Here is a 16,714-nt window from a genome sequence, read left to right as displayed (position 1 = left end):
AATTAGTTTTGATAGACCTGGTCCACACTAGGAATCTTTTGTTGAGAAACTTTTTCTTAATTCTCTTTTGAAGTTTCCTTAATGTCCACACATAGAAACTTTTGTTTCAGAAACTACGTATTAATTGCATTTATTTGTTGTTGTACGAATGAGAAGAATAACAAAACAAAACAAAACAAGTTTCCGAGTACGAGAAACTCCGTACCTCGAGAGAGATGAATGATATTATCTCTCTTTCTCTCTCACGCAAAATCAAAATTTTCCCAAAAAAAGTTTTCTAGTGTGGACCGGCAGATAACAAACACTGATTTTTTTGTTTTGTATGGCAACACTGCGAATTTTAATCTTGTACTTGAAAACATCAAAATTAACTAATCGGATTATTATTTGGCATTTGATTGCTAACTCAAAAACCCACTCTAAGAACGGTTAAAACAGTTTGTAAAGATACCACAAGAGTTTTTATTGGATGTAAATAAATATTTCCCATACATAGTACATATGTATATCTTACAATTCTAAATAATTATACAAAATATGAATTAATTGATAAAAGCATCAAGTTTAAAGGTTAAAAATTGCATTCAAATAATAAAGTTTAAATATTAAAAGTGCATATTGAAATGATCAATTTACCACTAAAGATACATACACATGGACAGGTAATTTTGCTCAAACATAAGACACATACATACATACCTACGTATATGGACTCTAATATACCGCTTACTAGCCTACAACTGATAACCAAATGACTACATTCTCTTATGGCCTGACTAAGAGAATACAAGTATCTTAAAAACAATACAATTACTTAGTCTCCTTATATAATATATATATATTTTAAAAGTATAACCACTATATATTTATATATACTTTTCAACAACCAACAAATGTTTATTAATCGAAAGCAACTCGCTCGCGGAGGTTCTTACTCAATCATTGTTTAGCATTTTTATTCTCAGTTGATTTTTATTCTGCAGTTAATTAAACTTTTCCATAACAAAACGAGTATGCAAAAAAAAATAAATAAACGAAATTAAAGTGGAAATTAATTAATAAATCTTGTTATTAATAAAAAAAAATAATTAACAATTAAATCTAACTCATAGTGATTTATAAAATTCAATTACTTTATAGAGTGATCTAAAACAGTATTTGTTTATCAATTAAAAGTATTTAAAAGAGATCACATATTTGAAAACATTATAAAAATGCTATTGCAAAACTCAAATAAAATTTCGCCGTTTGAATATACGAACAGCAACAATGATCCCGATAAGGTTCATCAGAAAGTTCAAATGCTTTATCAATGGTTGACCGATAATCCGAATATAAATGCATGTACAGATTTCGATAATTTATCGTTTTTCTTGCGCAGCTGTAAGTTTGATGTCGATCGTACAAAAAGGAAATTAAAATGGTAAGTAAGATCTTATTCAGTTTGTCATTCAATCAATCATTAAGTGCATGTTTAATATATTATTATAGTTTTGTTTAAAAATATTTATTTAAACATACATAGTAAATGTATGTACATGTGCCGGTAGTTGTTGCTTTTTTAAACCATAAGTACATATATCTAAAGTTTATATTAACGTGACTTAGATCGTTTATATTTATCTAGGGTTCTCGAGAATCATATTTGTCATCACATTTTTTTTGTGCATTTTATTCGTATCGAATAAATAATAACAACACAAACAGGAAACTAGGTTAAATTTTAATTTTTAATAAATTCTTAATCTTTTTGTAGGTATATTTTATATTGTTAAATCATGAATGCCAAAAATATGTTTTAAACGTGGTTTTATGCGCATTAAATATGTATGTAGTAAAAAATAAAAAAAATATTATCTAAAATATGCTTTTAAAATTAAATTTATATTTAATTTTTTATTTATTTAAACAGAGTTTGATATTTTGAAATTAAGATCAAATTTTGTACAAAAATTTTTTAAAAAGAAAAATTTTAAAATATCCATAAAACGCTCTTAAAATCAAATAATGCAGAACTACACTGAAAAAATCCATGCCTAATATATACGAAAAATGTCGTACATTGTACGAATCGTCCGTTGTTTCGCACCACGAAATTCTTTCGTAATATATACGAAATTGTACGAAATATTTTAGTATAATGCAAAATATTCTTGAAAAAAATAATTTACATAAATTTAAGAAATATTAATTTATTCAAACATTTTTGTTCATTTTAAAATAAATTTTCTAATTTTAGTTCAAAATTATTCTCCACACGAATTTTTTTTTTATGAAAACAATTCATGAATAATATTATACTTTTTCTGAAATTTTGTAAAAATGTTGTAGTTTTATTCAATCATAATATAATTAATATCATTATGTTTAATTTTAATTTAAGAAAAAATATTACGAAAGGTTTTCGTACTTTCGTAAAAATAGAAAAGGGTTTTATTAAATAATATTTCGTATTATACAAGAAATTTTTGTAAATATTACGAAAATAAAATTTACGAAATTTTTTTCGTAAAGTTGAGCATGGATTATTTTCAGTGTACGTTCTTGTGGGCAAAATATGTACTAACAAATCGATTCCAAAATTCATAAATTGTTCTGAAACTGGTAAATTAAATAAACTTGCATGTTTTGGTTTCCCTGATTATAATTATTAATCAGTACATATATTGCACATGTCTATTGTTTTTATACCCACTAACAAAATGTTGGGTGGTATATTTATTTTGTTATTATTTTTGATACACTTCGAAATATTACAAATAGATCCGTATATAAGAGTATATTCTAGATGCCTTTCTTAAACGATCTTATAATATCCGTATATTTGGACAAAATCATTTATTAACATGTTTCTAATTATTTAATAATAATTAGTGTGTATTATTTCATAGAAAATAATGCTAAAGTTACTATACACTTATCCAGATATTTGTAACGCACAATAATATTGGTCCTATACCAACTTTAAAGTATACCAATCGGCTCAGAATCATTTTCTGAGTCGATTTATCTATGTTCGTCCGTCTGTAATCAAACCGTCACCTTGTAATCAAACTACAGGCCGCAATTTTGAAGATAATTGAATGAAATTTGGTACATGATCTTCTATTGTCCCAGGGACGAACCCTACTGATCGGTCCATTATTTCACCTAGCCCCATGCAAATGTACCCCGGAATAGGGCTTGTAAACATTGTAATCAAACTACAGGTCGCAATTTTGGAGATAATTGAATGAAATTTGGTACATGAACTTCTATTATACCGTAGACGAAGCCTATTGAAAAAGAATTAACATCGGCCCTCATACAACTGAACCCCCGAATAGAGCTTGTAAACCTTGTAATCCAACTACAGGGCGCAATTTTAGAGATAATTCAATGAAATTTGGCACATGATTTTTTATGGTACTGTAGACAAAGCCTATTGAAAATAGTTAACATCGGTCCATTATTTTACCTAGGCCCCATAGAACTGAACTAGCCAAATAAGGTTTTTAAGTTCATAATTATGTATAATATACTCGTATATCGACAAAAAGCTGCAAAGTCATGATGAACTTTATACATTTTATTCATATACAGGAATAGGGTATTACTTATATGGTCGGCCTCGCCCGACTATAACTTCTTACTTGTTTTTAATTCAGTTTGAAAATATGTAACATGAATATTTGAGTATAGACCCTATAAAAGGTCCTTCAATACTGGCTGAAAATACAAGTAGAGTGATAGACTAATTTATAAACACTATATTAAATCTTATATTGAGAATGTTATTTACTAAGTGTGATCTTTAATAAACTATTGAAAATATAATTTAAATTAATTTAATATATATAGTAATAAAAAATTGCTTATTTTGTAAACAGATTATAATGAAAAAATTACATTCACCTAATGATTGATAAAATGCATTCAAATAAAATACATAAATATTTGTCTAATATAAATAACTAATTACTATATTCCACAGTTTCTATCAAATGCGTGCTGAACGTACCGAATGGTTTTCGAATCGTGATCCATTTTTAAAAGAAATCCAAGAACTACTAGAGTTAGGCGTATTTCTACCCATAGATGGTGTCGATGCTAGTCAAAGAAAAGTTATAATCGTGCGAACAGCCGTTCACGATCCCAAACTACATCTGCAAAATAATGTTTTTAAAGTCAGTAAAATGATATTGGATATATTGTTAAAAATGGAACCGGAAAATTGTAGCCGTGGCATTGTGGCCATATTCGATATGAAGGGCGTTCAGTTGGGTCATGCTTTGCAGTTGAATCCAAAATTAATAAAACGTTCCGTAGATAGTTGGCAAGCGTATCCCTGCCAACCAAAACTATTGGAATTCATTAATACACCAATACATGTTAATTTGGTGTTAAATACATTCCGTCTCTTTATGACTCCCAAGATGAGATCTCGTGTGGTGGTGCAGAAAAAAGGCTGTAGTGTAAAATGTGACAATTTACCCAAAGATTTGGGTGGAACTGGACCATCATATGCCGAATTATCATTGAAATGGAAACGTATTGTCGAAGACAATGCTCAATTCTTTGTTGAAGATGATAAGTTCAAGAGTATTTTAAAGAAATAATATTAGATTAAACATAAAAAAACATGTTGATTTTCATCTATGAATGAAAGCGAGCGTTATTGAATTATTATTAATTCGAATTATAAATAATCATATAAATATTATAAATAGTTTAGTAAGCAGTTGTTTGTATAAAGTCGAATAAATTGTTATCATATAATGAACATGTGTATGTATGTATGTACAATAATGTATTGTTACAGTAAATACTATACAAAATTATACATTTCAAATTGTTAGGGCCTAATAAAATGATAATGTTTGACTTTAAAGTAATAAAAACGATTTAACGACGAAAACATTTGTAATAGTGGTTTTATTTAAAAAAGGAACAATTAAAACTTTTATTATTGTTTCAATGTTTCGTTTCCCTTTACTCCAGAAAGGACTGGTCGTAAAGTAATATATGACATGTTCGAATTAACGTTGCGATGTCTTAGGTGTAGACTACGCAATCTATACATTACATCAGACTAATCCCATAATGACTTCTTTGCTTAAATTATGGAAGTACATGGTCCTATGTAATGTAGGCTATGAAATTGGATAAGTTTTATTAGTTCGATTAATTGAATAATTTTTATTTGAATGTCAACTGTAGTTTTGGTAAATAGTTTGTAAAATTGAAATTGTGCTTTCATTACCAATCAATATGCCTGATCTGAAGGCATTAATAATTTCCAGCTTTATAATGGACAATTTTGACTACACCATTTCAAATTTAAATTGAGAAAATCCAAACAAATATTGTGAAATTTTGTGAATTTCAGAAATCCAATTTAATATTGAGATATACCAAATTAAATTTCGGAATCAAAATTGATATGAAGAAAAAACAAATTGAAATTTGAATTTTCAACTTAATATTGAGAAAAAAACCTATTATTATTGAGAAGTCGAAATTAATATTGATGTAATACGAATTGAAATTTTCAAAATACAAAATGATATTAAGAAAACCTAATTTTGTATTGAATTTTATAATATTTTAAATAAGATTCCTATTTAAACATTTTATAAGAAAAATATTTTCATACAAATTTTAAATTCCTCATTATCATTTATTAGTTTCTCAATTTCAGTTTGTAATTTCTTAATATAATGTTGGGATTCTGAATTTCTATTTGTTTTTTCTCGTTATAAATTTGCATTTCTTAATTTAATTTAGTTATTTCTCAATATTAGTTTTGATTTCTCAATTTCAAATGAAGTTTTCTCAATATTAATTTAAATTTCTGAACTTTAATTTGAATTTTCTAAATTTTTAATTGAAATTCTCATTATGAGTTTGTATTTTCTCAATTTAAACTTAAAATGCTCTAGTATAACTCCGAGCATTACCAAAGAATGTAAAATTATCCTTCTTATACTTTTTACACCCTACACCACTTTAGTGAGGATGGTATATTGGGTTTGTGCTGATGTTTGTAACACGAACCTTAAAGTATACCAATAGGCTCAGAATCATTTTCTGGGGCGATTTAGCTTTGTCCGTACGTCTGTGAGTTCATGAAAATCCTGTAATCAAACTACAGGTCGCAATTTTAAAGATAATTCTATGAAATTTGATAAATGATCTTCTACTGTCCCAGGAACGAAGCCTATTGAAAAGATCGGTCCATTATTTCACCTAGCCTCCATACAACTGAACCCCCAAATAGGGATTGTAGTCAAACTACAGGTCGCCATTTTGGAGATAATTCAATAAAATTTCGCACATGATCTTCTATAGTACCGTAGACAAAGCCTATTGAAAATGGTTAAGATTGGTCTTTTATTTCACCTAGCCACCAAACAACTGAACCTGAATAGGGCTTTTAAGTTCATAATTACGTTTAATATACTCGTATCTTGACAAAAAGCCAAGTTCGATAATAGCCTTGATGACCCTAATGAACTCTTTAACTCATTTGACCCTAGCTGCTATAAAAAGCCTCCTTCATAATTTGACTTAAATGTCCACAGTTTTATTCAACAATAAACGTCTTAAGTATATCTGAGTCAAAGTACAATTCAACATACATGTTTTAATATAAAAACTTAATTAATTAAATAGTTCATCCTCGCCCGACTATGAATCCTTACTTCTTATTTCTGAATTTTTGTTATCAAAATTTAATACCAATTAAAAAAATTATTTTTGTAATATATTTTTTTACTTGTAATTTTATTGACATTATTTACTTCCATTTTATTTACGAGTTATTATCATTAACTTAAAGCTACTTACATAAATATACATATTTAAGTGTATATAATATATATAAAAAAAGTTTTACATACAAACTCTATAGATACTAGAATAGATTATTTATTATATTTTTGGGTGTATAAAATATATGAAAGTGCAAATTTTTTATTAAATTTTTTATCAAGTCTTCGGTTTTATATTGTATTTGTATATTCTTATATAAAATATTGAAATTTAACCTAAAACTGTAGTAGTCCTTTACTATTAAGTTTTATGTTCTATCAAAATTTGATTTCGATTTACTTCTAAAAAACCTTTAAGATTTAAAATGCTGTTGATGGAAATTGTTACATAACTTTTAATCCGGTTTTTTTTATCATATTGTAATTTTATTTGTGGGGGCTATGACATAAAATCTTAGAATTGTAAAACTAAAATCAATGAATACGTCAATTGATTGAATAATGCAATTTAGTGTATATAATATATTAATGCTAGAATTACATTTTTTTAGCCTTTTAGCAATTTTGCACTTAAAAACCTTTACATACACAAATTAAGTCGTCAATTTGTTAGTGTTTTTCATTACAAATGTCAATAGTTTTTTTATTATTATGTGGGGGATATTGTGGCAGCTTAGTTTAGGTGCAAAATAAAAAGATTAAATTAAAGGTTTAAAGACAAATAAAACGTATAATATAAGTTTAAAATATAGAAAGTTATATTGTGTTATATAGGGTTATAGATACCTACCTGTTAAATTGCTTTCAACATTTTTTTTTTGAATAACAATTTAAAGATTACAAGAGAAGGGTACCTACATTCATAATACTGATTTCAATATTTGACAAACCCTAATAGCCATTATTTCTACACCAAAATTTTTTAAGTTTTTGTTCTTATATGACAGACTTTATCTTTACCATTGTCCACCTTCTTAGTAAAATTAGGCAATTTAAAATCGTAAAAAATTATATTAAGCACTAGATAACAAAGGCGTTTAAAGACCTTTTCTTCCAATTAGAAAATGTACAATAACAAAAATTACAATTTTAAATTAATTTAATAAAAATAAACAATTAATAAGAAAAATAATGTATTTTTTGTATTGTATTTATTTTTAATTTGTTATATAAATAGTAGTAGTTATGTGTGTAGTGTTTGGTAAAACTTATAAATAAATTAAGCGTTTTTAAGGAAAAAGAAAAATTAACTTATTAATGTTTATGTCTCAATTAAGGTGTTTAATTATTCGTTATTATGTTTCAATCTTTTTTTGCTAATATTATATTTTGTAAAATTTTAACTTGAGGCGATTTATTTAAAAATATTTCGTAAATCAAGTAAAAATGTAATTTAACCAAATTTAAGCGTAGAACCGAACCGACGGTTAATCGTAGCCTAATCTCAATGTAAAAATTTTATGCCTAAACTCTTGAATATTAAGTTTAAAATTACCACATACGTGATAGAATAAATCTTATCATAATGTTCCTGTTTGAGATGATGACATTCGAGTTTGAATTCCTCAGATCTGATGAAAGTTCGGTTTAGAATGCTTTCAATGTCTTAGATGTTATTCCAATAGAATTCTTTTTTCAAACTCTCAAGCGTTAAGCAAAAACAATGATTTACTACACACTTTTTCCATATAAAAACCATTGTTAACTTAATAATCGTTTTTGCTTAAGACGGTTATTTTTAAAATATAAAATAGCAATTATTTAATGTATGTTTCATATTAAAAAAAATAGCGTAATAATATTTTGAAACATTCTAAAATCATGAAATTAAGAATAATTAAAAATTTTTATAGACAAGAAAAACATACTTCTCAAAATAAGATTTTTAAAACCAAATAAAGTGAAATTGTAGGTATGTGTGTATTTGTTTATAAATAAAATTTTATTATCCGTTTTTTTTTGTAATTTGGATTAGTAGTATCTGTACAAGTATTTCCATTGTCATCGGTGGCTTTAAAAAAAAGTAATTGGAAAAAAATAAAAAATAAACTAAATACTACTGCTAAAATAATTGAAATGTTTTGAAAAAAAATTAAAGTGATAAAATAAAAAAAATAATAAAATAAAAGAAGCAGATTACTTAAACTCAAAACTCCATTCCATGCGAAGCCCCCACAACTTGCATTGAGTCCTATATTTGCCTTTCATCTTTTGCTGTCAACTTATCAATAAGTTCCTGCAAAGGTGCCAGCTCACGTCGTTCAATTAAATTAAACTCCTGTACAAAAAATATGAAATGCTTAAATGATGTATTGAGATGGGCCTCTTCGCCCAATGTTACAACTTCCGAAAAATGTTGATGATATATGTGAGCATAAACACGGAATAAGCGTTTCAATATAGTTTTAGCATTACTTAAGAAATTCTTTGGAAAAGGTATTCCAATTTTGGAGGGAAATAACGTTTCATCATCTAATTGATCCTGTACCCAGGTCATGAGATAATCAATATATTTGGGTGCACTACATTTAATGGGTTTCTTAACTGTATAACCATCAGCCCAGTGATATTCATATTTGGGACCAGCTGACATTATACCACAACTTTCTTCAGTGCAAAATTCTGTAATAGTACCGTATAGCATGTTGATTTGATTGAAGAAATCCACAGCTAGAAATAAAATTTATGAAATATATAAATTTTATGTATTTTTAACAAATTTAAATGTATGAGTTAAAAAGTTAAATACGAATTAACAGTTTACATATCAAAATTTCATTTAAAAGATCGCTTATACTAATGTTTACAATGAAGTTTATAAAATGAATCCTAAAAATACTCACTGTTTACGGCCACCCATTCGTTAAGATCTTCACCATCTGGAAGGGCTACGGCATTTCGTAAATTACCCGAACCCAGTGTGGCGGCTGCATGTTTCATGAGATCATATTGATGAGTTCCTTCAGGTATATTCTTTTTAGGTTTAAACGTTTTACTTGATCGCGATCCACTATAAAATGAAAAAAATAAAAAATTGGTTAGTTAGGATGGGAATCGGTGTAGTACGGTTGTATCGTAGTATGTCGTAATTTTTTTTATTGATTTGTTTTTGTTTAAAAAAATTTTATTTGAAAATTATCTATGACTTACAACACTACAGCGATACGACAGCTATTGTCAACTGAACAATAGTATTGAACATCACCATTAATATTATAGACAGATAGATAGATAGATAGATAGATAGATAGATAGATAGATAGATAGATAGATAGATAGATAGATAGATAGATAGATAGATAGATAGATAGATAGATAGATAGATAGATAGATAGATAGATAGATAGATAGATAGATAGATAAATAAATAAATTGATAGATAGATAGATAGATAGATAGATAGATAGATAGATAGATAGATAGATAGATAGATAGATAGATAGATAGATAGATATATGCAGTGCAGCGAAAAGTGATGCATTTCGATCGAGTATGACTTTCTACTTCACTTGCTTTAAATAACTTTTTATTAAAAAGCATTGAACTAAAATATTTTTGTAACATAATATAGCAGTAAGTTCCTTTATTTTTCCATATTTCTGCCATATTCCCAACTACACATTTTGCAAAACTAGTAGTCCGGCAACTTTTAAACAACAAAAACTGAGGGGAAGGTAAAAAAGTAAACAAAAAGAAAATAACTAAAAAGGAAATATAGGGAAGGTTGCTGCACTTTCTAAATGGAAATATAGAATTATCTCGAAAAGAGAAAACAAATAAATGAACAAAAACAAAAGTTATTAACAAATTTCTTCTATGTATATTATAGAAGAAATATATAATCCAAAAAAGAAAAAATGTTTCTTATAAAATGCAAAATCATACTTACAACAAAAACTCCATTGTGTTGCTGTGTTTTAAACAAATCTCGATAAAGCAATCCAAGAGGAAAAGGTGAAAAAACTTAAAAGATTTTCTTTTTCTTTTTTTGTACTCCTACAGAATATTGGCAAATTTTGGTAGATGAAAGAGTACGTCTGTATAAATGAATGACTGACTAATTGTCTGTCGGACTGACTATAAGGCAAAGACCAAATAATAAAGATAGAGCAACACTATGTGTAGACCTCCAAGTAGTTGTAGTAGTGGTAAAGACGATGATGATCAAGATGGTATAGAGTAGACGGTAAAATTTTTATTTTTAGCTGATGTGACGAATTTATTAATGTGTATGTGTGTTTTTTCCTTTTCAAAGCGAAACAATAAAGTTTCTTCTAAAAGTCTATGAATTAAATGCTTCCGAGCTCTTTAAGATAACTACATTAAGTATTTTTTCTGTTTTTATTAAAAAGAAAAATGCCGTTCATAAGAATTCAAACAAAAAAATATATATTTTGTCTAGCACTTCCACCTTGGTGATGAAAAACTACTTATTTTTTGTTTCTTTGTTGTCTTCTACTTCAAAGTTTTTTCTCGTTTTTATTGTTTTCAATTTTATTGATTTGACGTTTATTTAGTAATTTATCATTGCACCTTGATTATATTCGATTCGCAATTTCCCCGAAAAAAATTTCCCCAATTTTTACAGAGCAACACATGTTCAGTCATATGATAGTGTTTGTGTATCGCTGTAAAGTAATGTACTGTATAAATAAAATATTGACGGATTAAAGTAAAACGCGTATACACTGCTAAAATAAGGGATTTTATATATTATAAATTTCTTAATAGGTTTTAGACCTATTTAATTTTACCTGGTTATAGTTGTATTATGGTTTACAGCATTCAGTAGGGTTCTATAGTTGAAACGAAAAGTCGACTTTTCGACTTTTTGCATTTTATGAAAAGTCGACTTTTCAACTTTTTGCATTTTATGAAATGTCGACTTTTCGACTTTTTGCATTTTATGAAAAGTCGACTTTTTGCATTTAGCTAAAAGTCGATTTTGACTTTTTTCATTTAATTAAAAGTCGATTTTTCGACTTTTAATATTTTATAAATAGTCGACTTTTTGCGACTTTCCGACTTTTTTCGACTATTTTCGACTTTTTCCGACTTTTTTCGACTTTATAAACTTGCCAGAAGCGTAAATTTATAATGTTGCCATTTAACATTATATTATTATTACTATTTTTATATTTTTTCTATTTGTTGCAATTTTTTGAGTTTTTTCGACTTCTTTCTATTATCGACTTTTTCCGACTATTTTCGACTTTTTCCGATTTTTTTTCGACTTTTCGACCTTTTCCGACTTTTTGACTTTTTTGACTTTTCCACTTTTTCGACGCTTTCCGACTTTCCGACTTTTTTCGACTTTTATTTACAAAGTCGACTTTTCGACTTTTTTCATGGACGATAGTCGAGTTATCGACTTTTTTGGAACAAAATAGTCGACTTCGACATTTTTCGACAAACAGTCGATTGTTCGATTATTCGAAAGTCGATTTATAGAACCCTAGCATTCAAAATAAAGTTAGATGACTGCGATAAAACAGGTAATATTTTTTTATTTTTGTGTAAAGTATGGTTAATGTCAAAAGTTTTTAATGTTTATATGTTATTAGTGTAATTTCTTATTAATGTAATTTTTGACATAAAGATCATACAAAAATGTTTATTTCAAAATTTCGGGAATAATCACTGTCAATTGTCTAAATTTATTACAACAAGACACTGGACAAATTTAAAATAGTAAAAGATTTTTGTTTTTAAGATTATTTTCCAGAGCATAACTTTTTTTACAGTGTATTATAATTTTGACAGGTACTGTATAAACCAAATTGTACGTTTGACACATGAAAACAACGAGGTTTGTGTCAAACACACACTGAATATTTCTTTTTAAACGCGCACGTGGAAAAAAATTGTAGCTGATAAGTGGAGTGTTAAAGAAAAAAAATAATTTTCAATAAAAAAATAGACGTATTTTATTAAAAAAATATGGTGAGTAAAGAAAACTTCATAAAAAACAATATAAACATAAAGAAATTCAAAAATAAACAAAAAAATGTATATAAACAAAATGTAACCTATAATTATGGAACACCCATCATTTTTGATGGAGTAATTTTTAAATCACAAATTAGTCCCAGCATATGATTATTTTGTTGTCTTAATTACAGTCTCAACTTTATGTATTGTACGAACATGCGGCTGGGTTCGCTTTGTTCTCCGTCAAGGAATTTGAAGAGGTCTCGATGTTCTTGCCACAAGTGGAGTCTTCGGTGACAGATTTGGCTAAATTCAATTCTCTTGTAAAATTGGCTGGTTTTTCACCATTCAAGACAGCCATTTCTGCTTTGGAAAATATCAATGCTATTTCCGAAGGTATTGTACCTCAAGATTTGATGGTATTTTTAGATGACTTCTTCTCGAAACTGAAGAAAAAGAAGTGCCTCTTAGGCATTGCTGATGCTAAGTTAGGTGCGGCCATTACTGAAGCTATCGGTGTACAGTGCAGTCAAACGGGTGTTGTACCAGAAATTATACGTGGTGTTCGTTTTCACTTTCATAAATTAGTTAAAGGTAAGTTGTGTTGTTGTAAATAAAAATTAAAGAGGTTTTCAATAAAGTAAATACAAACAATTGCTATGGAGCTTACTGCTTCGTAAATTTTTAATGTCACAACAAATTATACCATCGCAAGGTATATAATATATCTTTTTTTAAATTGTTATTTGTTAAGAAAACCAAGCCCTTAAAATTACCTTTCCGCACATATTTCTGAAATATCAATTTTATTTCTTATAACTTTAAGGTTTTACCGATAAATCCGCTGGAATTGCTCAATTGGGTTTGGGTCACAGTTACTCTCGTGCTAAGGTCAAGTTCAATGTTCATCGTTCCGATAACATGATCATTCAGTCCATTGCACTTTTGGATCAATTGGACAAAGATGTTAATACATTCTCTATGCGTATCAGAGAATGGTACTCTTACCATTTCCCAGAGTTGGTCAAAATTGTTCCAGACAACTATATGTTTGCCAAATCCGCTAAATTTATTAAGGACCGTAAAACTTTGACACAAGATAAACTCGAAGAATTGGAAGAAATTGTTATGGATTCGGCCAAGGCTCAAGCTATTATTGATGCTGCTAAAATGTCAATGGGTATGGATATTTCAATTGTTGATCTTATGAACATTGAAATGTTTGCTGAACGTGTGGTAAAACTCTCTGAATACCGTAAAAAGTTGGCCACTTATCTGCACAATAAAATGGAATGTGTGGCTCCTAATTTACAGTCATTGATTGGTAATCAAGTTGGTGCTCGTTTGATTTCTCATGCTGGCAGTTTAACAAATTTGGCTAAATATCCAGCTTCCACTGTACAAATTTTGGGTGCTGAAAAAGCTCTCTTCCGTGCCCTTAAAACTCGTTCCAATACTCCCAAATATGGTCTTCTCTACCATTCCTCGTTCATTGGTCGTGCTGGTTTGAAAAACAAGGGTCGCATCTCACGTTTCTTGGCCAACAAGTGTTCGATTGCTTCACGTATTGATTGTTTCTTGGAACAGCCTACTGCCGTTTTTGGAGAAACTCTTAAGCAACAAGTCGAAGAACGTTTGAAGTTCTACGAATCGGGTGAAGTTCCTCGTAAAAACATAGAAGTAATGAAAGAGGCCATTGAAATTGCTTCGAAAGAACAACCTAAGGAAGCACAATCTGCTAAAAAGAAGAAGGACAAGAAAAATAAGAAACGAAAGCTAGATGAAACTAATGGCAATGGCACAGTAGCCCAAGCAGAAGATACCAACTCGGAGGAAGTTGCACCACCTGCAGTGGCAGAAGAAAACGGTGATGGTGAATCCAAGAAGAAGAAGAAAAAGAAGAAGAACAAAAACAAAGATAACGAATAATTGTTTTGCTCTATTATCAATGCAATAAGATTTTCTTCTTTTTTTTAATTTTTACCTAGATTTAAGTTTAACCCCCCCCCTCCCATTCACAATTACAAACATTTTATTACTGAATTACAACTACTTCTATAAAAAAAATATACTGTAGATATTGGCTTTATAATTTTTCATATTGCTAAGCATTTACATGTTAGATTTTAGAATAAACATTAAAATATTACATAATAAAAAATTACAAAAACACACTTAATTTTTGTTCTTTTTTTAGACTGTTACTTATTTTATATTAAAGATATTTTTTCAAGGTGGAAAATACCTTTTTAATCACTTTGGTGATGAAAAGTTTAACAATTGAAGTTATGATATTAAATTTATATTATTGGATCTGCTTCCTCTTATGGAAATATTGTTGTAGTAGTAGGAAATTTGACCTAGTGCTAAATAAATTTACTTTTTAGACATTTTTAATATTCTAATCCAAAAATATTAATTTTTTATTTAAAAATTATTAGCGATATACATGTTTTAATTGGAAATTGTAACAAATTATAGATTTCAAAATGCATACATACCTTAAAATAAAACTACATTTTTTTTTATATTTCAATATTAATTTGTAAAGATAAATTTATTAAATATTGCACATATTCTAACTTGTGCGAACATAAAATTAATAAAACACAAAATAATTAAATTGTTAATAGTGTTTTTTTACCAAAATAATTTTTCATTAAATAAATATATTTTAAAATAATGATTTAAATTTAATATTTTTTAAAAGCCAAACACCATTAAATATTAAAAATTTAATTAAAAATATAAATTTTTAGTGAGAAATTTTTAAATAACTTTTGATACAAAATAAAAAAATATGTAAAATTTTTGTAACAATTTTGAAATAACTTTTGATTAAACTCAGCATATCACTGAGTAATTGAATATTTTGCAGATATCTTACAATAACCGCTTAACAGTCTCTTTGCTGTAAAATTTATTAGAAAATCATAAGTAATTTTATAGAAACGACAATTCTTTTTAAAACAGGACATGATTTTGAGTTAAAATGTTATTGGAACTGCGTACTATAATGTAAGACCTAGTTTTACGAACTCTGTGGATGGACCTTAAGGTCTCTGAGTGAATATGCACAGTTTTTATGGTGTATACCGTCATAACCTAAACCTATACAGACTCTGTTATATACTCTCTGTTGTATGTATTTTATTGCATGATTTGCCATTAATTAAAAAGACAAGTCAAACAGACCTATAACAAAACTCCATTCCGATCGAAAGTAGTATTCACCCTTATTCTGCATTTCGATTAAATTTCCGCAATCTGTTACGTAACGATCAAATTTGGTATTCAAACAAAAAACGTAATCGTATTCTGCATTACAATGTTATCAATATTTAAACGGAAGAGCTTTTATTTCAAATTAAAAAGCAGAATAGGGTTGAATATATAGATTATATAAAAGACAACTTTAAAAGAATATTTTAAACAATTACATATATAGAATTGTTATAAGTATAATACACTAACTAGGCCTATATATCATTTATTAAATCAAATATAAATATTTATTAATTTTGATTTTATTTTATTTCTGAAAATTACATATTATTATCAAACTAGCCCACAACTAAAGGGGAAGGAGTAGTCTTTAAGTTATTTAATTAAACCATAGTATTTTAAAACACATTTACAACCTTGATTTATACACATACATAACTACAATTACATTATATATATATTAAATTACTAGTTAATTACAAATGACTACGTAGTAATATTGTTGTAATTTTATTTTTATTATTTGTAAATATGTATATTATAATATTAATTTAATTATATCTTTAACTCTTAAATGGTAATATTTTTTTTAAAAATTACCATTAATAATATATGCATTATATGTTACATTATTAAAATATGTAATTCAGGGACTTTATCCTATACGAATCACTTAACTTTCAGTATGTTTTTTTATTATTTCGTATATTTTTAATTTTTTCTTTGCCTATGACATGATTTTATTATAATGTTTTTTTAATCTTTTAAGAATAATTTATGATAAATTCAAATATGTTCATCGGTTT

The 16,714-nt window shown here is 27.4% G+C and overlaps 3 protein-coding genes across 4 annotated transcripts; 2 read left to right on the top strand and 1 right to left on the bottom strand.

The window, feature by feature from the left end:
• Positions 1-911: 911 nt before the first annotated feature.
• On the top strand, positions 912-4,918 carry LOC111690398 (retinol-binding protein pinta). The gene is made up of 2 exons (XM_023452871.2): positions 912-1,423; positions 3,974-4,918. The coding sequence occupies exons 1-2, from the start codon at positions 1,215-1,217 to the stop codon at positions 4,596-4,598; spliced, it is 834 nt and encodes a 277-aa protein (XP_023308639.2). The 5' UTR covers positions 912-1,214; the 3' UTR covers positions 4,599-4,918.
• Positions 4,919-8,669: 3,751 nt separating this feature from the next.
• LOC111690392 (MOB kinase activator-like 1) lies at positions 8,670-11,229 on the bottom strand. 2 transcript variants are annotated; one of them, XR_006940759.1, is made up of 4 exons: positions 10,642-11,229; positions 9,596-9,762; positions 8,893-9,422; positions 8,670-8,763 (listed from the first exon to the last, which is right to left on the bottom strand). XR_006940759.1 is itself a non-coding variant. In XM_023452862.2 (3 exons), exons 1-3 carry the CDS (start codon positions 10,653-10,655, stop codon positions 8,944-8,946), a joined length of 660 nt encoding a protein of 219 aa, XP_023308630.1. In that variant the 5' UTR covers positions 10,656-11,229; the 3' UTR covers positions 8,670-8,943. The 2 variants fall into 2 exon arrangements, 1 of the variants encoding a protein (XP_023308630.1); XM_023452862.2 differs by having other exon boundaries at positions 8,670-9,422.
• A 1,310-nt stretch (positions 11,230-12,539) lies between these two features.
• On the top strand, positions 12,540-14,857 carry LOC111690382 (nucleolar protein 56). Its single transcript, XM_023452850.2, has 3 exons — positions 12,540-12,695; positions 12,875-13,277; positions 13,510-14,857. Exons 1-3 carry the CDS (start codon positions 12,693-12,695, stop codon positions 14,610-14,612), a joined length of 1,509 nt encoding a protein of 502 aa, XP_023308618.2. The 5' UTR covers positions 12,540-12,692; the 3' UTR covers positions 14,613-14,857.
• The last annotated feature ends 1,857 nt before the right edge of the window (positions 14,858-16,714 follow it).

This window comes from Lucilia cuprina, chromosome 4, assembly GCF_022045245.1.
Source record: "Lucilia cuprina isolate Lc7/37 chromosome 4, ASM2204524v1, whole genome shotgun sequence".
NCBI lineage: Eukaryota > Metazoa > Arthropoda > Insecta > Diptera > Calliphoridae > Lucilia > Lucilia cuprina.
This window is presented reverse-complemented; position numbering and strand designations above follow the sequence as displayed.